General features: G+C 40.9%; 1 protein-coding gene across 2 annotated transcripts; it reads left to right on the top strand.

The window, feature by feature from the left end:
• Positions 1–5,701: 5,701 nt before the first annotated feature.
• MRPS22 (mitochondrial ribosomal protein S22) lies at positions 5,702–22,671 on the top strand. Of its 2 annotated transcripts, none has more exons than XM_080806106.1 (8): positions 5,702–5,888; positions 13,226–13,392; positions 14,468–14,632; positions 16,517–16,660; positions 16,973–17,056; positions 18,318–18,463; positions 21,341–21,449; positions 22,407–22,671. In XM_080806106.1, the coding sequence occupies exons 1-8, from the start codon at positions 5,717–5,719 to the stop codon at positions 22,500–22,502; spliced, it is 1,083 nt and encodes a 360-aa protein (XP_080662232.1). In that variant the 5' UTR covers positions 5,702–5,716; the 3' UTR covers positions 22,503–22,671. The 2 variants fall into 2 exon arrangements, with proteins under 2 accessions (XP_080662232.1, XP_080662233.1); XM_080806107.1 differs by having other exon boundaries at positions 5,705–5,888; positions 13,229–13,392; positions 22,407–22,653.
• The last annotated feature ends 367 nt before the right edge of the window (positions 22,672–23,038 follow it).

The following is a 23,038-nucleotide window of genomic DNA, read 5'->3' as shown; positions in this document are numbered from 1 at the left end:
AATTGCAGGGGGAGACGAACCATGAGAGACTGTGGACTCTGAGAAACAAACTGAGGGTTTTGGAGGGGAGGGGGGTTTGGGGTGGGGTGAACCTGGTGGTGGGTATTGTGGAGGGCACATATTGCATGGAGCACACTGGGTGTGGTGCATAAACAATGAATCTTGGAATACCGAAAAAAATAAAGAAAGAAATAAACAAACAAAAAAATAGGTGAAAGATTTGAGTAGACACATCACCAGAGAAGATCCATGAATGGCAAGTAAGCACATGAAAACATGTTCAACATCATTAGTCATTAAGCTAATGAAATTAAGAACCACAATGAGATACACGACACATACTGGAATGACAAAAATTAAAAAGACTGACCAGCATCAAGAAGATACTGAGGAAATAAGTCTCATATGCTGCTAGAGGAGATTTAAAATGGCACCATGACCTTGGAAAACACTCTGGAAGTTTCTTGAAAAGTTCAATGCACCTATCATGTGATTCAGCCATTCCACTCCTATTTTCCTGAGAGAAATGGAAACATAAGTTCAAAAACTTGTACGTAAATGCTAACTGGAGTTTTACTTTTAAGAACCAAGTACTGGAAACAACCCCAAAGTCCCTCAGCAGGTGAAAGGGTAACAAATTTTGGTACATCCATATAATGGAATATTAGTCAGCAATAAAAAGGTACAGGCTCTTGATACACGTGACAATATGGGTGAACCTTAAAATAATTACTCTGAGTGGAAGAAGCCAGACAGAAAAAGAATATGTACTTAGGATGCTTTTTTGTCAGACTCTAGGATATGCAAGGTGATGTGTGGGGGAGGAGAGCAGTGGTCGCACAGATTGAGTGGGAGGAGGGGAATCCCAAGGGGTATGAGGAAACTTTGGGGTGATGGGCATGTTTGTAATCTTGATACGGTGACGGTTACATGGTGTGTACACAGGTTAAAACTTATCATATTATATGCTTTAAATATGCACCATTTATTGTATACCAATTATACCTGAATAAGCCTGTTTGTTTACTTGTTTATAAAAATCAACTGGTAATGCAGAAGGTGGCCAGCCACCTTTGGCTTACTTTCATTTCCACAAGACATACCAGCATAGAAAGAAAACTCATTGAGCAAAGCTGCTTACTGGTGTGATGTACCTGATGGGCAAATTGTGATTTACTGATGTAGCTGAAGTCCGGGGACAGGAGGGGATTCGGTCTGGTCAGTCATGTCTCTGAACTGCTAGTTCAGGTTAGTTCATGTCCATCTGAAATGTTTGCCACCCTTGCATGGGTTTTAAAGGAGACAGAAGGGGGCGCCTGAATGGCTCAGTGGGTTAAGCCTCTGCCTTCAGCTCAGGTCATGATCTCAGGGTCCTGGGATGGAAACCCCCTCCACCCCGCATTGGGGGGGGGTCTCTGCTCAGCAGGGAGCCTGCTCCCCCCCAACTCTGCCTGCCTCTCTGCCTACTTGTGATCTCTCTCTGTGTCAAATAAATAAATAAAATCTTAAAAAAAAAATAAAGGAGACAGAAGGAATCCTGCACAGCCATGGAACGAGATGAGATGAGACCAGAATGATGCTGATCATTATCAGTAATGGTTATAATGCTCTCTATCACTGGGTGGACACTGACTGTGAGCCAGAGCTCCAATTGCTTCATGTCTGTTAACCCTCATTCTCAACCTTTGTAGAAGCTGCTATCATGTCACCTTACAGAGGAGGAACTGAAGGTGGGGAGTAGCAAGAACTCAGACAGCTAATGAATTGTGGAGCTAGAATTTTAACCCATATCTTCTCTGATCCCCAAACTCTTACCTTGAAAGTGCCCCCATTCCCAGGCCAATATACACATGTGAACACATGCATATTCACCTATACACAGACAAGACCATGTGCACGTGCACACACACACACACACACGCTCACTTTATATATATGTGTGTGTACATGCATATGTGGACTTATATACATGTCCATACATATTTGAAACATATGCACATTCACATGCATACAAAATGGCCACCTATGCATAAACACATGCACACATATATGTCCCCTGAAGCCACACACATATACACACACACACACATTTGCACGACACATACAGATAGGCACACACGCTTAGAATGCCCTAAATGTTTATATTCTGCTCTTTTGGTTCTAGCTTCCCGTCAGCAGCAACCACTACATCCTACTGCCAGCCTCTCCCAGTCCAGGCCCCAGGAATCTTCAGGATGACGCAGTCCTGAGTCTAAAGTGAAATTATGCTCAGGCCCCTCATCTGGGGACTGCATGCAAGTCAGTCAATCAGACGCATCTCATTTTCTCATGAATCAGATGCATCCCATTTTCTCATGAAAGAGATTTCTGACAGGCTTATTAACCTTTGAAAATACCAGCTCTCTGTCCAAAGGATTCCAGAGTCCAGATCGAACTGAAAAATAATCTTGTGACAGACCACCCACTTCACTGAACTTCACTCAGTTCTGAGCTGAAGGGAATTACTTTCAACCCAGGCCAGCATGTCCCTCCGACAAAATGTTCCACATACCAAACCAGACAGCAGCCAGCTCTCGGGGAGCAAGGGAGCCAAGTGTCAGCTATTATAGCTCATATCCACGAAGCCTGTGACATGGGGTGATCGCTCTGGGCCTCCATCATTGTGGGGGCATCTGGGATAGCAGGAAGGAGCTGGTCTAAGTGCCTTTGACATTAATGCTCCTGTGCTATAGGACAGAGTGCCTGCCTGTCATCACAGACAGATGTAGCCTTGGTCTCTGGCAATCATTTTCTCTTTTGAGTGTTCAGTTTGGGGTAGAATTATAGTTCGGTGGGTGCTGTCAGAAGCATAGAGAAGTAAAGAGACAGAGTGTCATGTGGAAAATTGGAGATAAACGGATTAAAGTCAGGGTTGGAGGAAGTGACTCATCCATCCCCATTTTCTCATGGTGGAGGACAGTCTTCTTGCCTGCTCTTTTTGGGCCACCTTCTGCGCTCAGAAGACAGTCTGTCATTTTTGGAAACTTCAGTGTTTTTCCTTACCCGTGAAGCACATGCAAAACAGCTTTTACACCATAATAGCTGCTAGGGACCCCAAAGTGTAGCTTTGTCTTTGCCTTGAATAAATTGGATGGCCTTGGGCAACACCCATAACTTTTGAGCTTCAGCCTACATGTATAGAAGATGCTCATATTGATGCCTGTCCTGTCTGCTTCACCAATTTATCATGAAAACCAGCAGGACTGATGAAAAGAGTGCACTCCAGTGACAGGGACAGTGGCTGTGCTTTGTCACATCTTTCAGCATCCTCATCATTTCTCAGGGTGTTTCTGCTCCAATGTAGACTTGCACAGGCTTCCAGGAAAAATGTTTTCCATCTTCCTGTAGAACTATCTGGGGACTCTGGAGCTTCCATCCTTCAAGACATTCCTGTGGCTTCCTGTGGCTTGGCTGTTCAGTTTTCCCTTGAACTCTGTGAGATATTCAACATCTTTCCCATCACTTCCATCTCTGTGTTAGACAAGAAAGATTTCTATCGCTCATAACCAGATAATCTTAACTGATGAACATGTAACTCTCTAAAACTTTCCCTCTGAAGATCTTCAGAAAGGCACTGACTTGCTGCCACCCAACTGTTTTGCACCCACCCCACTTATGAAATACCAGGCATCAAGTCCTGAAAGTCCTTTATCTTCAAGGTCTGAAAGATAAGTGCTCTCATCACACCCATTTTGCAGGTGAGGAACTGAGACTCTGAAAGATGTGGACATCTGTCCAAGGTTACAGCTAGAACCAGGAATCTTGGCTGATATATGTCGGTAAAACTTAGTGTAGTCCCAAGTAAAGGTGATCAATGAAAAGAACAGGGGAGGATCTCTGGCCAAGAGAAAGGCCAACTTTTCCCCGTCTCTCTCTTTCTCAAAGCACATAGTATGCCAGCTCTGCTTCTGCTCCGTCTTCCTGTCTTTTTCTGTGGACTGGGTTTCTCTGCTCAATCATCAGGGAGTATTTTGCTGAGAAAGGGAGCTCCAAACCTAACTCTAAATAGTAATTAATTTCAAGGTTCTGCCTTCAACTATAGTTTTTGTGTTTCTTGGTTTGAATATTAAGAGAAAACCTGTTTTGTGCTTGAACAGCTGGGGTAGGCTGAAAAATAGCCTTCTTTCCCCAAAGATATCTACCTAATTCTTAGAACTTGTGCCTTACCTTATATAGAAACAGTCTTTACAGAAGTGATTAAATTAAGGATTTTAAGATGGGGAGATTATCCTGGATTATCAGGGTAGGTTCTAAAGGGAACCATACACATCTTTATCAGGGTGAGGCAAAGGGAGATTAAGCACAGACAGAAGAGGTTATGTGATGATAGAGGCAGAGCTTGGAGTGATGCAGCCATAAACCAAGCACTGCTTGCAGTTACCAGAAGCTGGAAGGGACAAGTAACAGATTCTCCCCTAGGGCCTCTGAAGGGAGTACAGCTCTGCTGATACTCTGCTTTTGGCACAGTTATACTGATTTCAAATTCCTGGTACCCATGACTGTGAGAGAATAAATTCCTGTTGTTTTAAGCCACAGATTATTGTAATTTGTTACAGTGGCTATAGGGGGCTAATACAGCAGCCAATGGATTCATTCGTCCTGTATTAGGTGTCCACTCATTGTCCAAACAGTATTATCCAGGGGGATGTTAATATGAAAAGCATAGCCAGTGAAGCCTATCCTCTCAGCAGTGCCTATGGGAAAGAAGTAGGTGGGGATCCTTAGAGAAAGGACGTGGGCTGGGAGACACTTGCATGCATCTCACTACCACTCCCTGACACCTGCTATCACGTAGAGGTGAGAAGTAGCAGCCATGTCTGAATGCAGCACCAAGACAAGGGCTCTCTCCTTCCCCACCCAAACAGGGAGTGTGTTCAGAGTCAGCTCTTAATGGGCAGCGGTGGAAAGAGGAAAGGTTAGTGAGTCTACCTTCCAATTAATTCAAACGAGTGTTAACATCCTCCTTTAGCTAGGCCTTGCGATGAGTTCTTAGCATAGGCACCAAACTATAGGGAAGAGAAAGACCTACACATCCTGGACAGCTGGTAAGAAAATAACAGGATCATTAAATCATTCGTTTAGTCATTTATTCAACCAATGTTTCCTGTGCATGTTTCAGGTTAGGTGACACTACAGTAAAATATGTAGAGCGATCATCTTCATGGGATAAGAAAAATAAGCAAAATAATAATAAATTGAGAAAAGGGCTATGAAGTAAAGGAGTAAGGTCCTGAGACAGAATGAGGTGTATGAGTGGGGAGGGGATGAAGGCGGTTTTGATAATCAGGCTTTGGAATCAGGAGTTATATCTGTACTGCGGGAGGGTCTGTGGCAAGTTTCAATGGATAAGTCGAATAGGCCTTTGGATTTAAGCCTGGGGCTGGGAGAAACGGTGTCGGCAGGAAATGGAAATTTGTTAGAGCCATGGAAACGAAGGAAAGGTCCAGGAAAAAGAGCATTTAAGGGAGATGATGTAAGTTTTACCTTTGTATCTATGCATACAGAGGACACGAGCATCCTCCACGTGTAAAGAAGAGGATTATAAGAAAACTGTGACGTTTCGGAGCCCTGCCTCCTCCTCCCTCAACCAGACTACGTTTCCCAGAATGCTGCGCGAACCTCGCGAGACCCGAAATACCTGAAGGCCGCTTCCGGCGCCGGTGGCCCCGGGAAAATCATGGCGACCGTCAGAAGGTCTGTGTTGCTGTGGAGCCTCCTGACAGGTTCCCGGAGCGCGGACCAGGTCTGTTTCCGGGCCCGAAGTCGGCCCCAGTTCCGCGCCTTGCTCCAGCCACTGCCCGGGCCCTGCGGGGCAGGACTGCCATGCCGTCGGCTTGCCTCTGAGGCGGGTAAGTGACCTCTCTGACGTCCACTGGTACGTTCTCCTGGGAGACCTAGAGCCTGCTTCTGACTGGCGAGAACCACGAGGACCCCATCCTGCACCACCGTCCCCGGCTCTCACTAGGCCAGTGCGCCCTAGGCCAGCCGGCTCCCATCTGTACCTTGTACCTGAAGTCATCTCCTGCCCTTGTCATTCCTTAACTCAATGAACCAGCAGTGCCTGAGCTCGGTTCCTTGCAAAGGACAGTGCTACGTTTAGGGGATACGGCCAACTGAACTGGCTTCTCTTTGAGGAACTCTTGGCCCAGTGGGGAACTGGCAATGCAGTGTGACTCAGGTTGCGATAGGGGAGCACACATAAGAGTGGCACTCAAACTTGGTGGGAAGGACAGGGAAGGGTTCCTGGAAATTAGGACCAGATCTGAGACCTGGCTAACCATGCTAGAGAGAAAAACATTTAAAGCAAGGAGAAATATTTAAAACAGAGGAAACAACATAAACAAAAGTTCAGCAATGAGACTGAACACATGTAGTTTGAAAACGCATGTTTGAGATAGGATTGATAGGCTTGGTGATGGCTTTGGCTTTAAGTTTAAAAGGAGAAATCAGTGTTGCTTCTCAGGTTTCTGGCTTGAGCAGTTGAGTGGAGGAGAGTAGTCCCATTTATACCAAGACAGAGAAGATTAATTGTAGGAACAGTTTGTTTGTTTGTTTGTTTTGGGCGGGGTCGTGGAGGAGGGGAGGTGAGGGAAGAAAAGGCAGGAGTAGATGAGATTGGAAGGGAGGCACAAGTAAATGTCTATTTGTACACATTAAATTTGAGTGCTTTTGAAATTTGAGTGTAGGTACTCAGTTCGCAGTCATATCTAAAGTGAGAAACATCTGATAAAAGTGGTGACTCAACCTGGGTGCCTGGGATGAGTATAAGAAGTAGAAGACTAGTTCTGGCCTTTGGGGTAGCACAGTGTTTAGTGGGAGACACAGTGAAATAAGCAGACTACCTTAGTTCCTTTTCTAAATGAAGTTGGAAGTCATTGGTGAGTTTTAAGCATGACTCTGGATTACATTTAAAATTTTATTTCAGTTTTATTGAGATATAATTAATATATGGTATTGAATAAATTTAAGTTGTGCAGCACAATGATTTGACTTCATATGTCATGAGATTATTACTACAGTAAATTTAGTTTACATCTCTCCTCTCATGGAGGTACAAAGAAAACGAAAAAAAAAATTATTCCCTGTGATGAGAACTCTTAGGATTTACTTTCTTAATAACCTTCATATATGCTATTCATCAGTGTTATATTGTCCTGTAGTATATTATATCCCTAGTTCTTTTATCTTTTAACTGGAAGTTTGTACCTTTTGACCACCTTCATCCAATGCTCCTTCCTCTGGTAACCATAAGACCACAAGCCTGATCTCTTTTTCTGTGAGTTCTTGTTTGTTTTAAGATTCCACATATGGTTGAGATCATACAGTATTTATCTTTCTCTGCTTGATTTATTTCACTTAACATAATGCCCTCATAGTCCATCCATGTTGTCCCAAATGGCACAATTTCCTCCTTTTTTATTCCATTACACAAACATACACACACCCCACAACTATATTATCCACTGATGGACACTTAGTTATCACCACGTCTTGGCTGTTATAAATAATGCTGCTGAGTTCCTTTTCCTCTACATCCCTGACAACACTTGTTTCTTATATTTTTGAGTCTTGCCATTCTGATAGGTGTAAGGTGTTACCTCCGTGTGGTTTTGATTTGCATTTCCCTGATGATTAGTGATATTGAGCACCTTATGTGTCTGTTTGCCAGCTGTATGTCGTCTTTGGAAGAATGTCTGGTTAGGTATTTGACCCATTTTTAATCAGACTGGTTTTTTTGGCATTGATGTCTATTAAGTTCTTTATGTATTTGGACATTATCTGATATATCTGATACATCATATGTTGTATCTTATCTGATATATCATATGCAAGTATCTTCTCCCATTTAGTAGGTTGCCTTTTTGTTTGTTGATGGTTTTCTTTGCTGTGTAAAAGCTTTTTATTTTGATGTAGTTCCAATGGTTTATGTTTGCTTTTGTTTTCCTTTCTTGAGGAGATACATCTAGACAAATATTGCCATGACTGATGTCAGAGAAATTACTGCCTATTTTTTTTTCCCTAGGAGTTTTATGACTTTAGATCTCACATTTAGGTTTTCAATCCATTTTGAGTTTATTTTTGTGTATTGTGTAAGAGAGTGGTCCACTTTCATTCTCTTGCCTGTAGGTGTCCAGTTTTCCCAGCACTATTTATTAAAGAGACTGTTTTTCTCTCTGTGGTATATTCTTGCCTCCTTTGTCTTAGATTAATTGACCATGTCTCTCTCTGTCTTTCTGGTTTTGGTATCAGGGTAATGCTGGCCTTACAGAATGTATTTGGAAGCTCTCCTTCCACTTCTGTTTTTTTTGGAATAGTTTGAGGAGAATAGGTATTAGCTCTTCTTTACATGTTTGGTGGAATTTATCTGTGAATCCATCTAGTCTTTTGTTTGTTGGGAGGTTTTTTTGTTTTTGTTTGGGGAGGGCAAGAAAAATGGTGCCACCATCACTTCTGTTCCCGAGGAGTTTCCTGCCATTGTGCATATGTGAGTAGGGTGAGGGGCAGAGGGAGATAATCCTCAACAGACTCCCTGCCAAGATCAGAGCCCTGTGGGGGGGCTTGAGCCCATGATCTAGAGGCTCATGACTTGAGCTGAAATGAAGAGTCAGATGCTTGACCGACTGAACCAACCAGGCACCCCTTATTTATTTTTAAGATTTTATTTTTAAGTAATCTCCGTACCCAACATGGGGCTCAAACTTACAACGTCGAGATCAAGAGTCACATGCTCTACTGACTGAGCCAGCCAGGCACTCCACATTAATTACTTAAAAAAAAAATTATTTTAGAGAGGGAGAGAGCAAGAGCAGGAGGGGCAGAGGAAGAGAGAGTCTCAAGCTGACTCTGTGTGGAGCCAGATGCAGGGCTTGATCTCATGACCCTGAGATTGCCTCCTGAGCCAAAACCAAGAGTTGGACAGTTAAATGAGCCACCCAGGTGCCTCTTAATTACCTTTTTATTTTTATTTATTTATTTGAGAGAAAGAACGAGTGGGGAGAGGGACAGAGAGGGAGAAGCAGGCTCCCTACTGAGCATGGAGCTGGGTGTGGGGCTCGATCCTAGCACCCTGAGATCATGACCTGAGCTGAAGGCAGACACTTAACCAGCTGAGCCACCCAAACACTGCTTAATTACTTTTTTAAAATTTAATTTTATTTTTTTAATGTTCCAAGATTCATTTGTTTATGCACCACACCCAGTGTAGTGCAGTACATGCACTCCTTAATACCCATCACCAGGCACACCCATCTGTCCACTCCCCCACCCCTCCAAAACCCTCAGTTTGTTTCTTAGAGTCCACAGTCTCTCATGGTTCGTCTCCCCCTCTGATTTCCCCCAATTCACTTTTCCTTTGCTTTTCCTAATGTCCTCCATGTTATTCCTTATGCTCCACAAGTGAGTGAAACCATATGATAATTGACTTTCTCTGCTTGACTTATTTCACTCAGCATAATCTCCTCCAGTCCTGTCCATGCTGATAAAAAGTTGGGTATTCATTCTTTCTGATGGCTGCATAATATTCCATTGCATATATGGACTGTATCTTCTTTATCCATTCATCTGTTGAAGGGCATCTTGGGTCTTTCCACCGTTTGGCGATTGTGGCCATTGCTGCTATGAACATTGGGGTACATATGGCCCTTCTTTTCACTACATCTATATCTTTGGGGTAAATACCCAGTAGTGCAATTGCAGAGTCATAGGGAAGCTCTATTTTTCATTTCCTAAGGAATCTCCACACTGTTTTCCAAAGTGGCTGCACCAACTTGGATTCCCACCAACAGTGTAAGAGGGTTCCCCTTTCTCCACATCCTCTCCAACATTTGTTGTTTACTGTCTTATTAATTTTGGCCATTCTAACTGGTGTAAGGTGGTATCTCAATGTGGTTTTGATTTGAATCTCCCTCATGGCTAATAATGATGAACATTTTTTCATGTGTCTGTTAGCCATTTGTATGTCTTCATTGGAGAAGTGCCTGTTCATGTCTTCTGCCCATTTTTTGACGTGATTATCTGTTTTGTGTGTGTTGAGTTTGAGGAGTTCTTTATTGATCCTGGATATCAACCTTTTGTCTGTACTGTAATTTGTGAATATTTTCTCCCATTCCGTGGGTTGCCTCTTTGTTTTGTTGACTGTTTCCTTTGCTGTGCAGAAGCTTGTTATCTTGATGAAGTCCCTAAGTTTTGCTTTTGTTTCCTTTGCCTTTGGAGACATGTCTTAAAAGAAGTTGCTGAGGCTCATGTTGAAGAGGTTACTGCCTATGTTCTCCTCTAGGATTTTGATAGATTCCTGTCTCACATTGAGGTCTTTCATCCATTTTGAGTATATCTTTGTGTATGGTGTAAGAGAATGGTCGAGGTTCATTCTTCTATACATAGCTGTCCAATTTTCCCAGCACCATTTATTGAAGAGACTGTCTTTTTTCCCACTGGATATTTTTCCTGCTTTGTCAAAGATTATTTGACCATAGAGTTGATGGTCCATATCTGGGCCCTCTACTCTGTTCCATTGGTCTATGTGTCTGTTTTTGTGCCAGTACCATGTTGTTTTGGTGATCACAGCTTTGTAGTAAAGCTTGAAATCAAGCAATGTGATGCCGCCAGTTTTATTTTTGTTTTTCAACATTTCCTTAGCGATTTGGGGTCTCTTCTGATTCCATACAAATTTTAGGATTGTTTGCTCCAGCTCTTTGAAAAATGCCAGTGGAATTTTGATCAGAATGGCGTTAAAGTGTAGATTGCTCTAGGCAGTATAGACATTTTAACAATGTTTATTCTTCCAATCCATGAGCATGGAATGGTCTTCCATCTTTTTGTGTCTTCAGTTTCCTGCATGAGTGTTCGGTAGTTCCTTGAGTACAGATCATTTACCTCTTTGGTAAGGTTTATTCCAAGGTATCTTATGGTTCTTGGTGCTATAGTAAATGGATTCGATTCTCTAATTGCCCTTTCTATAGTTTCATTCTTAGTGTATAAGAAAGCAACTGATTTCTATGCATTGATTTTATATCCTGCCACATTACTGAATTGCTGTATGAGTGGAGTCTTTTGGGTTTTCCACATAAACTATCATGTCATCTGTGAAAAGAGAGAGTTTGACTTCTTCCTTGCCAATTTGAATACCTTTTATTTCTTTTTGTTGTCTGATTGCTGTTGCTAGAACTTCTAGTACTATGTTGAACAACTGTGGCGAGAGTGGGCATCCTTGTCATGTTCCTGATCTCAAAGGGAAGGCTATCAGCTTTTCCCCATTGAGAATGATATTCGCTGTGGGTTTTTCACAGATACATTTTATGAAGTTGAAGAATGTTCCCTCTATCCCTGTACTTTGAAGAGTTTCAATCTGGAAAGGATGCTGTATTTTGACAAATGCTTTCTGCATCAATTGAGAGGACCATATGGTTCTTTGCTCTCCTCTTATTAATGTGTTCTGTCACATTGATTGATTTGCAAATGTTGAACCTCCCTTGCATCCCAGGGTTAAATTTATCTGATAGGAGAATCGCTACCTCAGCTTTCTTTTGAGGCCCATTGGCATGAAAGATGGTTGTCCATCCCTTCACTTTCAGTCTGGATGTATCTTTAGGTTCAAAATGTGTCTCTTGTAGACAGCATATGGACGGGTCCTGTTGTTTTATCCAGACTGCAACCCTGTGCCATTTTATGGGAGCATTTAGGCCGTTCATGTTGAGAGTGGTTATTGAATGATAAGTTTTTCTTGACATCATGTTTCCTGTGAAGTCCTTGTTTCTATAGATTGTTTCTGTAAATATCTGTTCTGTGTCACTCTTGGGTTCTTTCTTCTTTTATAGAACCCCCCCTTAATATTTCTTATAGTGTCAGCTTGGTGGTCCCATAATCTTTTAAACCTTGCCAGTCTTGGAAGCTCTTTATCTCTCCATCCGTTCTGAATGTCATCCTTGCTGGATAAAGTATTCTTGGCTACATGTTCTTCTCATTTAGTGCCCTGAACATGTCTTGTCAGCCTTTCTGGCTTGCCAGTTTTCTGTGGACAGGTCTGACGTTATTCTGATGGTCCTCCCTCTGTACGTAAGGAATCTCTTCCCCCTAGCTGCCCTTAAGACATCTTCTCTGAATTTATGAGTCGTAATTTCACAATTATGTGCCTGGAGGTCTTTCTACCCTTATTGATCCCTTGTTGATCTTGGGGGGTGTTCTTTCTGCCTCTAGAACACAAACACTTGTTCTATTCCCCAGATTAGGGAAATTTTAATCCAGGATTTGTTCAACTATATCTTCTAGTCTTCTCTCTCTCCATCCCCTCAGGGATCCCGATAATTCTGACATTGGAATATTTCATGGCATCATTTATTTCCCTAATTCTGTTTTCATGGCTTCTGAGCTGTTTGTTCCAGACCCCTTCCTGATCCTCCTTTTCTATCAGTTTGTCTTCTAGATCACTAATTTGATCTTCTGCCTCATTTACTCTAGCTGTTAGAGTATTTAGATTAGATTGGATCTTACTGATAGCATTTTTAAGTTCTGCCCAGATCAGCTCTCACTTCCGCCCATAGAGATTGTATGTTGCCACTAATGGTCTTCTCCCACCTGGCTATTGCCTGGATGATTGTTACCCTGAGTTCTATTTCTGACATATTGTTTATGTCCATATCCAGTAGTTCTGTGGCAGAGGTCGCAGTCTCTGAATTTTTCCTCTGTTGGGTGTTCCTCCTCCTAGTCATTTTGGTGAGAGGCGGTTGAGGGGATGTATAACTGAATATATCAACCATGATCCAGGCAAGGTGCATCTCTTCACTGATGATTTTCTGCTCCCCCCCCCCCCCCGGGATCCAGAAGTGTATAGTCTTACATCTCAGGCTGATTTCATGGGTGTTCAGAGTGTTCTGGTAGATAATTAGCTCAGTTCAGGGGACTGGTTGAAACAGAGTCTCCTACTTCTCCACCATCTTGCCCCCCCCGCCCCCCGCCTTAATTACTTTTTTATGTTTCTTTCTCTACTAGATTTTGAGTGCCCTTTTGGCAATAGTCTCATCATTGTAAATGCTCAGTAAATTTTATCAAGGAATGAATGAATGGATTTCATAGGTGTTAACATTATACATTTTGAGGTAGACACTTTGTTAATTTCTGTTGTTAATTTTTCTGTTTAGAGATCTTGTTGGCTTGTCATTTTTACCATCTTATTTACTGAAACCCATTTTAGCAGAATCTGGTAGCTCACAGAACAAGAAACCTACGTTTATGGATGAGGAGGTCCAAAACATACTCATCAAGATGACAGGCTTGGATTTGCAGAAGGTTTTTAAGCCATCTATACAAGAACTGAAGCCACCAACCTATAAGCTGATGACTCAGGCACAGTTGGAGGAGGTATGTGAATATAGAAATACTGGTAGAATACCTTTCTTTAAAGGGTTAAACAAGATTTCCAAAGGTCCCTCTAGATACCAGTAGCTGCTTTTCCGTTGGCACTCATGGTGGAGAGTTCCAGGCACAGACTAAGAAATGGTAACAGGCAAGCAGAGTGAAACAAGGAGCATGGCCAGAATTAGATGGACTGGGGCCAATGGGTCAGGCCTAGGTGTCCAGGCAGAGCCTCCTCTGCTCCCAAACCTGCCTGAGTATCCATTCTTTGTCCTGCCTGGTTCAGGTTCCTTCCTTGAAAAAAGCTGCTTTGAGGATGGTGCTTTGGTGGGATTATGGATCCTGCTGAACCACAGACTACTCTAGGCATCAGTCCTCCTGGAGTCATGGGTATAAGCACTTTGTGGAAAATGCTCTGATGTATGAATAGGTAAAGCGTTATTGCTCCTTTTTCTAATTCAAAGTAAGTTACAGTCATAGCAAAACATTCAGATATCCAGTAGTATATCACGTGAGGAGTAAAAATACTATTTTTACTTCTCAGAGGTAATCACTGCTAACGGTATGGCTTGGAGCAGCGTGGTAAGTGGTTAAGAGCATGGGCTCTGGAGTTGAGCGGCCAGGGTTCAAACCCCAGTGCTACAACTTCTTAGCAATTTACACGTGTGTGCTGCTATTTTCTCTTCCATGAAATGAAATAACAGTGTCACCTAGCTCGTAACGTCGTTTGTGGATATTAAATGAGCCAAATACATTCCGAGTATTTGAACTATATATGGTGCATAGTACACACACAATAGATGAAATCCTTTATTCTATTTCAAGCAGCTTTTGTGACCTGGCTCTGTCTCAAAGCATTCCTTTGCCGTGGTGAGAATGGTTGAGCCTGTAGGTGGTGCTCTCAGCCACACCACAGAGTTGGCAAACACCAGGACCCAGGAGCCTTTTCACTCACTGATTTGGGGCTAGAGCTTCTTCTCTTTGTAGTTCTTGGCATTTTTTATCAGTATCTGCTTTTGTCAGATGATCCTTCTGGCTTGCAACCTTGCGGCTTTCCTTAAGAAATATTTTATTTCATTAGGCTACAAGAAAGGCAATTGAGGCAGCTAAAGTACGATTAAAAATGCCACCGGTTCTGGAAGAACGAGCACCAATAAATGACGTGTTAGCTGAAGATAAGATTTTGGAAGGAACAGAAACAGCCAAATACGTATTTACTGATATATCATATAGCATACCACATCGGGTGAGTATATGTCTAATTGCAAAATGATCTTTATTTGAAATATGTGGAGATGGGTCTGAGGGACAAGGGTCAACATTATTGTGACCCACCTGTCTCTGAATCTTTCAAACCAGAATTCCTGTGGCTGGGTGAGACCCTCTGGAAAATCCAGCCCAGCATAAGGAAGAAGAAAAATGCAGATCAGTCCATCATCATCATGTTACCATTTCCCTACAGATTATGGACATACTTTATTCCAGATCAAGAAAGAGACAGGTGTGCTGAGACAGTAGTAGTTTACAGACAAACCTATCCCCAAACCACAAACAGGCAGAAATCTTCAAGGCAGTGAGAGAAGGGGATTCTTTCTGCCAGTTAGACTAACTCCCTTAGCTGAAACATTTTGAGAAAATGGTTTCTTTCTTGTAAATTCTTGAGGATGCCAAAAAACCCAGACTTCCCAAAGGATTTTCACTTTTCAAAATTTGCAGAAAGAATGACAGGTTTCCGAAGGTACTTTTTAGACACCACTTGCTTCTTCTATTGTGGTTTTTATCCTCTAGCTCCTCTTCCCTTGATGGCCAATTCCAAAAGAACACTCTGGTACTTGTAAAATATATCAGTTTTGTGTTTGAATCTTTTCAATTAAGAGTGAAACAAGCGATTTACAATTCAGCCCACAGAATGCAGTAGAATACTATGTAACACTACAGTTGGGAGAAGGACCACCCCACATTAATCTTTTTATCATCTATGATTATGGTCAGAAGACATGATTTGAGCCATGTCCGTGTCTGTACATCAACCACCTCTACACCTGACTTGATAAACAGGGATCACAGAGTTTCATTTTAATTAAAATTTTTGCTCTGGGGAGCTTTACTATATGTTTGGAGTGCTTTGAAGGGTGTTTATGGGAGCATTTTATAACCTGAAAGGGAGAAAGGAACTTAGAATTCAAATTGCCAGTCCTTTTGAGGAATAACTGTGGTATTTAGACATCTGTTATTTTTTTCTATTTGCAGTACTTGATGAAAGTTTTAATTATATTGTCCTCAGAACACATTCAATGACTCTTACATCTCTGAAAAGTAGAAAATTAGTACCATCTGGTTAATTTATACAGTAATCAAATGTGTATCAATTACCTGCTATGTGCAAAATTCTATGTAAGTCACTGGGTATCTCAAAGAATTATAATCAACAGTTCCTGTCCTTTTTCAGTTCTCTGACAGTATCTGAGCAGTGTCAAGAATCTAGCCTATGATAAATTGCCAGTTGAATAGAACATACAGTAGGTGGAATTCAGAGGAAAGGGATCTCACGACCTAGGATTTGGTAGTTGGAAGAGTGAGGAGACCAGAGGCAGGTGGACAGTCTCTTTGACACATTTATGTCTCATCCCAGTTTGGGGAATTATAGAGATGTGGAATTAAGACTCCACATTCCTGGGTTTGTTTCTTTTACCCAAGGGACTTTAGAAGTACATCACAAAGTAGTAAAATCTGTTTCTGCGAGACTGTGATGCGGAAGTGAAGCAGTTTGAAAGGTCTCATAGCACTTCTTTGCTCTGAAATGGATTTAGACGAATCTCTGACCAGCTTTTTTCAGTTGAACCATTTTATGTATTAAACCCACTTTAGGACCGTAGTTGGCACTTAGCAAATACTTTCATTTTAGATTTGATTGTCAGAGGCACAGCAGTGATTAGTGAAGGAAGTATCAAATCTTGTAAAGTGTTTGAGGTTTAAAATTATCATTGAAATCATATACAATTGCATTTTGCATCTCCCAGTTGCATTTTGTATTTTGATTGCAAATTATTCTTATAGTGGTGCTTAGTGGAACATGGGAACTAGAAATAAGTCTTCACACACCCACCCTTGATTTTGTTTTCTATTTCAGGAGCGTTTTATTGTTGTCAGAGAACCAAGTGGGAGGCTACGCAAAGCCTCTTGGGAAGAACGGGACAGGATGATACAAGTTTATTTCCCAAAAGAAGGCCGTAGAGTTTTAACACCAGTAATTTTCAAGGAAGAAAATCTTAAGGTAAGGCGACTTTGATTTCCTAGAGTCAGTGGTGATGGTTTCTTTGTGGAATAAGTTGGCTCTGGTGCTGCAGGGCTTCTGCTTTGATAAACACAGATACATGTTTCTGATGATGACTCCTCTACTGTTCTCTATCTTGCAATTGGCTTAGTTGGGGTTTGAATCTAGGTGTGACAGTTATGAAGCCTGTGTTATTTCTGCCTCACACTTACTGGGCACAGAAGTGGATGAGCACATCTGTCACGGCAGCAGGACAGGTGTTGAACTTTGATGTTTTTCTCATCTAATTCCATCTGTGCTGTGTGGTTTTAGACCATGTACAGCCAGGACCGGCATGTTGATGTCCTCAATCTCTGCATTGCCCAGTTTGAGCCAGATTCCACTGAATATATCAAAGTGAGTATATTTATAGTTTCTAAGTATGGATTTAAGTATGGTTATGAGTAAGATTTTTATAGGGGGAAGAGAAGAGAAATACCTGAACATCTATTAAGCACCTATGTACATCAGATGTTTTATCCTCACAGCAGCCCTTGAGTTAAGGATGGGATAATTTAAGCTTGGAGCATTCTATAGCTTGCTGTAAGTTGCACAGCTAGTAAGTGGTAGTGTTAGGGACCCAAACTTGATGGCAGAGCTGCTTCTCTTTTATCATACAGGAACAGAGTCATTTACTAAAATTTGCAAGATGTAATGTATGTGTCTTACAATTCAGTTTAGTAAGCAATCATGTTGTGCTTTCTTCATACGGTATTGCAGATAGTATAGTGACGACATGAACTAGGATAGGGTGTGCTGTGTCAAAGCTTGCAGTCCAGAAGTGATTGTGGGGAAGGGTGCCAGATAAGTATGCAGGTAATTATCACCTTAGGTTTGAGATGTTAGGTGCTAAGAGAAGATTACAGAGTGCTTTCAGGAAAGGTTTGATAGGAGTCTTGGACAGGGTTCTAGAAGGGCAGGGAACATTGTGAAGTTGGGTGAGAAGAAGTGTTCCAGGCAGTGAGAGGGAACAGTGTGAACAACAAGCAGGAAACAGTGTGCTTGCTAATGGTCGGTCATCTGGTTTGCTTATATATGCAGTGTATATGTATGGGAGGTGTTCAAGGTTAAACTGGAAAAGTAAATAGAGGCATGTCACGGGTGACCTCAGATGCCAGGCTCAAGAATCTGGACTTCATTCAGCAGGACTTTGAAAGCCTTTTGAACACAGGAATGCCCTTACTGTAGTCCTTAGTTGGCATGATCAGTCTGAAAGAACTGAAGGAGCATTAGTTAATAAGGTGGAAAGGGGTAGTTGATCGAATTGGGGAAAAACGGAGAAGTGAAAAAATATGCTTGATTTTATTTTATTTTTTAATCTTCTAGTGACCAAGATAATGGTGGTCCATTATTTTCTAGTGGTCTACATATATATATATGTAATAGGTGCTTCATAAATAGTGGTTGGCTGCTGAAAAGTACTTGTGATATGGCTATACTTCTACAGTGCAGGGTTGATCTAAACCATACGTACTGGTTATTCAGAGTAGAGGCAGATGTAAATAGGCCTGGTTTACTGGTCCTTTCTTGGGCAACACTCATGCAAGATAATGTGTATCCAGTAATGCTCACTTTTACTTTTAATGTTTCTGAAAAAAACTGCATTTTATGTGAATAGATTCATCATCAGACCTATGAAGACATAGATAAACATGGAAATTATGACCTTTTACGTTCAACAAGACACTTCGGCGGAATGGCTTGGTATCTTGTAAATAAGAAAAAGATTGATGGTTTACTGATTGACCAGATTCAGAGAGATTTGTAAGTATGAGCTTAGTAAGTAAAAGAAATTCTTACAGTAAAGAAATACAGTAAATCTGTATTTGAGCTATTTTTTCCTCAGTGATGACAGTGTATTGTCCACTGAAATACTTTTCACTTACCTCCTTTATTTATGGGTTGGTTCTTCCATCACAACCCACTTTTCTGTCTTTGCTTTCGTGTTATTTAAATAGGGCTAGATTCTCTGAAAGAGTAAGTGGCTGTGGATCTGTATTACATACCTTGGATACTGACTTATCCTGGGCCTTACCAGCGTTCCTGGGTATCAGTGAACTTTCCAGACACTCAAAGGGGATTAAAAAGGAAATGTAAAGACATAATCTCTGGCAGGTGCTTGTTTTGTGGTGGAACTGGGGCTTTTCAGTAAAAGTAATCATTTAATTTATGAAAATACTATTGCTTTTGATATCCCTTGCTTTTGCAAGATTTTTAAGGCACTGAAAAAATTTATATTTTTTCCCAAAGTTACATGAAACGAGGAATGTCTACTGTATTTTAACATGTAGGTATTTTAACTGGTGAGCTCCCAGGTTTCTAGCTGAAACAACAGTGTACTTTACAACTTGTGATGAAACTAAAAAAAATTGTTCTTCAGTATCTATCAGTTGAATTAGAACTACCAAAATGACAAGAAAAAGAAACCAGTGTGGCTCTAAGAAAGTCAACTTTCTACAAAGTCACCGACTGACTCAAAAGTCTGAACTACAAGAGGGTTTAGTGATTTCTGCCACCTTCAGACTTTAAGGTGCTGTGACTCAGCATATCCTCCAAGTCATCTGATCTAAGCCATTCACATAAAGGTCCTAAGGCTTTCGGAAATAGAAAGTTCCACAGATACTATCTAAGAAATACATTCCATATTTGGAAAAAGAGCACCATTTCTCACAGAAGCAGCATTCCTAATGGTAGATGTCTTCAGGCCAGCTCACTTCACCAGCAAGTGCAGTGTAATCCAATTCAGAGGGCAGATATATATACCTTCATCCCATGTAAGTAGGGGGCTGGTTGATGGTCATGAGGATACTCAAAAAATGGGACCTGTTTTCAGGTGATTTAGCAATGACATCTCCTGTGAATGAATCTTCTTATAAAGTTTTTTAGATGGACTCATTCTGAAATGATTTTATTATAAACACATCTAACATTTTCTAAACATTAGAGTAAGAAATGTGTAACTGAACATTAAAGTTCTTTATCAAAGTGTACTAATTTATATTATAGTAATACTCATTACCACATGTAAGTTTTACATCCAAAGCAATTTACTTGTATACTGGGAGGGAGTTTTGAGTACTTAATTTTCCTGCTCTGCATTAAGTAAAACCATTCTTGTGGGATTTCTGACCAGGACAGCGTGCTGCAAATCCCAGACTAGACAGTAGAGGGTGCATGTCCTCACTGAATGGAACCCAAGGCAGAACTGAGATTCTACTTGTTTATTTCAGACTCAAGTCTCACTGTTGGTTTTTGTAATTGAGATTCTTTTAAAATCTTTTTGAACATGTTAATTTATTTGCTCTTATTTTCAAATATGGGCTGGGTGTTGAACTAACTTGTTCAATAAGATGCAGGCATTATACTGTAGCATGAATGTAATGAAGCCCTAACCAGAAATCTAAATAAAGCCCAGTTAAGCTCTTTACAGGACCACATGCTTCTGAGCTCCAAAGGGGATTTTATTATTTGGGGAATTTTTGTTGCCATGTTTATTGGACTTTGTTAGATTATATAACAAGCACATACATTTGTAATGAACATGTCTCAATATTTTTCCCTGAAAAATTTTACTATAAGAACAGCCCTGGTTTCTCAGTTCTCCCAGAAGATGGCCTTGAGAGTGAATGGACCTTGGGATAAGCCTAGAGCATTTCTCTGAGTTCACTATGGCTTGAGAAGTTCTTTACTCGCACAGGCCAGGTTTAATAGGAAAACAGGAAAATTAGTGAGATAGTTGGGGAAACACTGAATTATGGTGTCTTTATCCTTCTACCCCCACAGATGGAAAGCAGTAACTCACAACCTCAAAAGCACAAGCATTTTAGAAAGTGTATTTACCCCCTCAGCTTTGAGGTGGCAAATGGTAGGCAGGTGTTGGCTATGTGAGAAGATAGTGATTGATTGGTTTGGGGAAGGCCAAGGTTGTTTTTATGCTGATAAAAGTTGTTTAGAGGTTTCAAAAAAGTAAGTACACACCAGAAGAACTGAATTCTAGATGGTTAAAGTAGAACCTGACATTCCTTCTGAGGAGCATAATTTCAGATTTACTCCGCTAGGATGCTCATTTTTAACTAATGGGTTCTTGTGAATAGACTGGTGGCCTGGGAGTCTTGGACTCCTAGGAGGCCTCTTGTGGAGGCATTTATTCACTAATTCAGTCTTAATGAAAATCTGTTAGCAGAAGATGTCACTGCTAATGAACTTGAAGGCAAGTGGCTTTGAGCATCCCCTGACCACCAGCCTCCAGCTTATGTGGGATGAAGGTAATACTCCTGCCCTCTGAGTTGGATTACATTATTATCTGCCTGTGAAGTGGGCTGGCCTACCAGCCATCTAACATTAAGAATGCTATTTCTATGAGAAGTGATTCTCTGTTTCCAAAAAGAATATAGTCACATTTAGAATATATTCACTTTCATAAACTGGGTAATGCCTGTACTGATTGCTGCCCTGCCTACTGCAGAATGGATATGAAGCTTAAATTAGCTGATTTTCTAAAAATGCCTTTGAAAATACGAAACTAAAGGCTTAAAAAATGTCTGGCCCAAGGAAAGTTTAAAATGTAATTTAGTTTTAAGTTGGGACACATTTTTATAAATGCAGAAAACCCACTGATGGCAGTAAATCCTTTCCCTCTAGAGTTGATGATGCCACCAGCTTGATCCAGCTGTATCACCTCCTCCATCCAGATGGCCAGTCAGCTCAGGAGGCCAAGGAGCAGGCTGCTGAGGGAGTACATTTAATTAAGGTAAAGGGACTTTTCCCACACTGTCTGTTGTATTGTGATAAAACTGAGTTGGGAAGAATTCTGAAATGGGGCATATCTAATGGTAACTAAACAGACTCACATATACAGGAGATGTGTGATCTTGAAATAGTAACTAGAGCCCCCCCTGTATTTCTTCATCTGATGACAGAAACAGATGGGATGGGGTTCGGGGGGAGCTGCAGCTGGAGTCCAAGCAGGCCCCTTGTTCTTTGAGGTGATCAAGTCAGCAGCAAGATAGGGTGGAGGATGAGGCAGACACATGTTCCCAGTGCACCTTCCTGTCCTAGAGTGTGGTCACATTTCTGTCCAGAAGGGGAGAAGATGGTGCTTGTATATTACTCAGCCTTAGTTGCATTATCATTTTGGAAGTACATGCCTCTCAAAACCATGGACTTATACAGATTTCTCTGTCACTGTATATTTTCATCTCTTCTAAAGTGCAGAACAGACATGGTTTTGTTGGTCTGGCTTCTCTCCCAGTCTTATTTTAGGCATACTACAAAGCAGTTCTAAGGATAAAAATGACCAGCGATGACCCCCTAGGAGGAGTAGAGAGAAACTGTGGTACCAATTTTGGTTTTCTATGATAGGCCAGATAAAGCAGACTGCTTTCGGGGAAAATATTTTTTAGCTTAAAACCTAATGATATACATTTTGCTCTAGCAGGAGGTGCAATGTCAGGTTTTATTTTTCTGGAAATAAGCTAAGAGAGCTGGCAGCCATATTAGTATTCTTCTGATGTTTAGAATAACTGTGGCTTGAACTGTGTCAGATACTATTTTTTGGTCCAGGTAGTATGCTTATTGTTTTATAATCAGAAAAAAAAAATTGTGAACCTTGGAAGACTTTTTAAACTGGGACTTTGCTAATGCAGAAATGGAAAACTTTATAAATAGTATATGTCTATTGCTTAAAATAATTTCTTTTTTTAAACAGATCTTTGCAAAAACAGAAGCACAGAAGGGAGCATATATAGAATTAACACTACAAGCTTACCAAGAAACATTCATTAGCCATTCTGCAGCTTCCTGAAAACATTTTTTAAATAAACTTCATTTTACTAAATTATAACTTGCTTTCTCTGTTAATGTTGAGCTGAATGTTTAAGAATATCAAAATTAAAAGTATGATGGGAGTTCCCTATATAAAATTGTTTTTTTAACAGTGCCTCTAACAAATACAAAGAAAACCTTGTTACTCCACTCATTTTCCTAGGCTTAAAGGGGATAACTGAGTAATATATTTGAGTGCCTGGTTATAAATTTCTCTAATCAAACAGGTACACTGTTGAAGACCAAAAAAAGTACTTGTATCTTTCTGTATTACCAAACAGGTAGTTTAAACAGAGCCCAGCTTAACGAGGTCAGAAGAGCTGGATTTCAGATTCTGATTGAAGAAGCAAGTACACAAAATCAGGGTGAGGCATAAAAACCCAAGTATATAAACTTGGGGATGGGGGAACATCAACAAAAAGGGTTAGGAGAATGTGAGCTGATCTCTAGGTGAGGTGTAGTTTGGCTCAGCCTTCTAAAACTAGAAGTTTATTTTCCTAATTTAGAAAGGAAACT

This window comes from Martes martes (genome assembly GCF_963455335.1).
Source record: "Martes martes genome assembly, chromosome: 1".
Taxonomy (NCBI): Eukaryota; Metazoa; Chordata; class Mammalia; order Carnivora; family Mustelidae; genus Martes; species Martes martes.
Note: the sequence above shows the minus strand (reverse complement) of the source record. Positions and strands in the feature narration are given on the sequence as shown.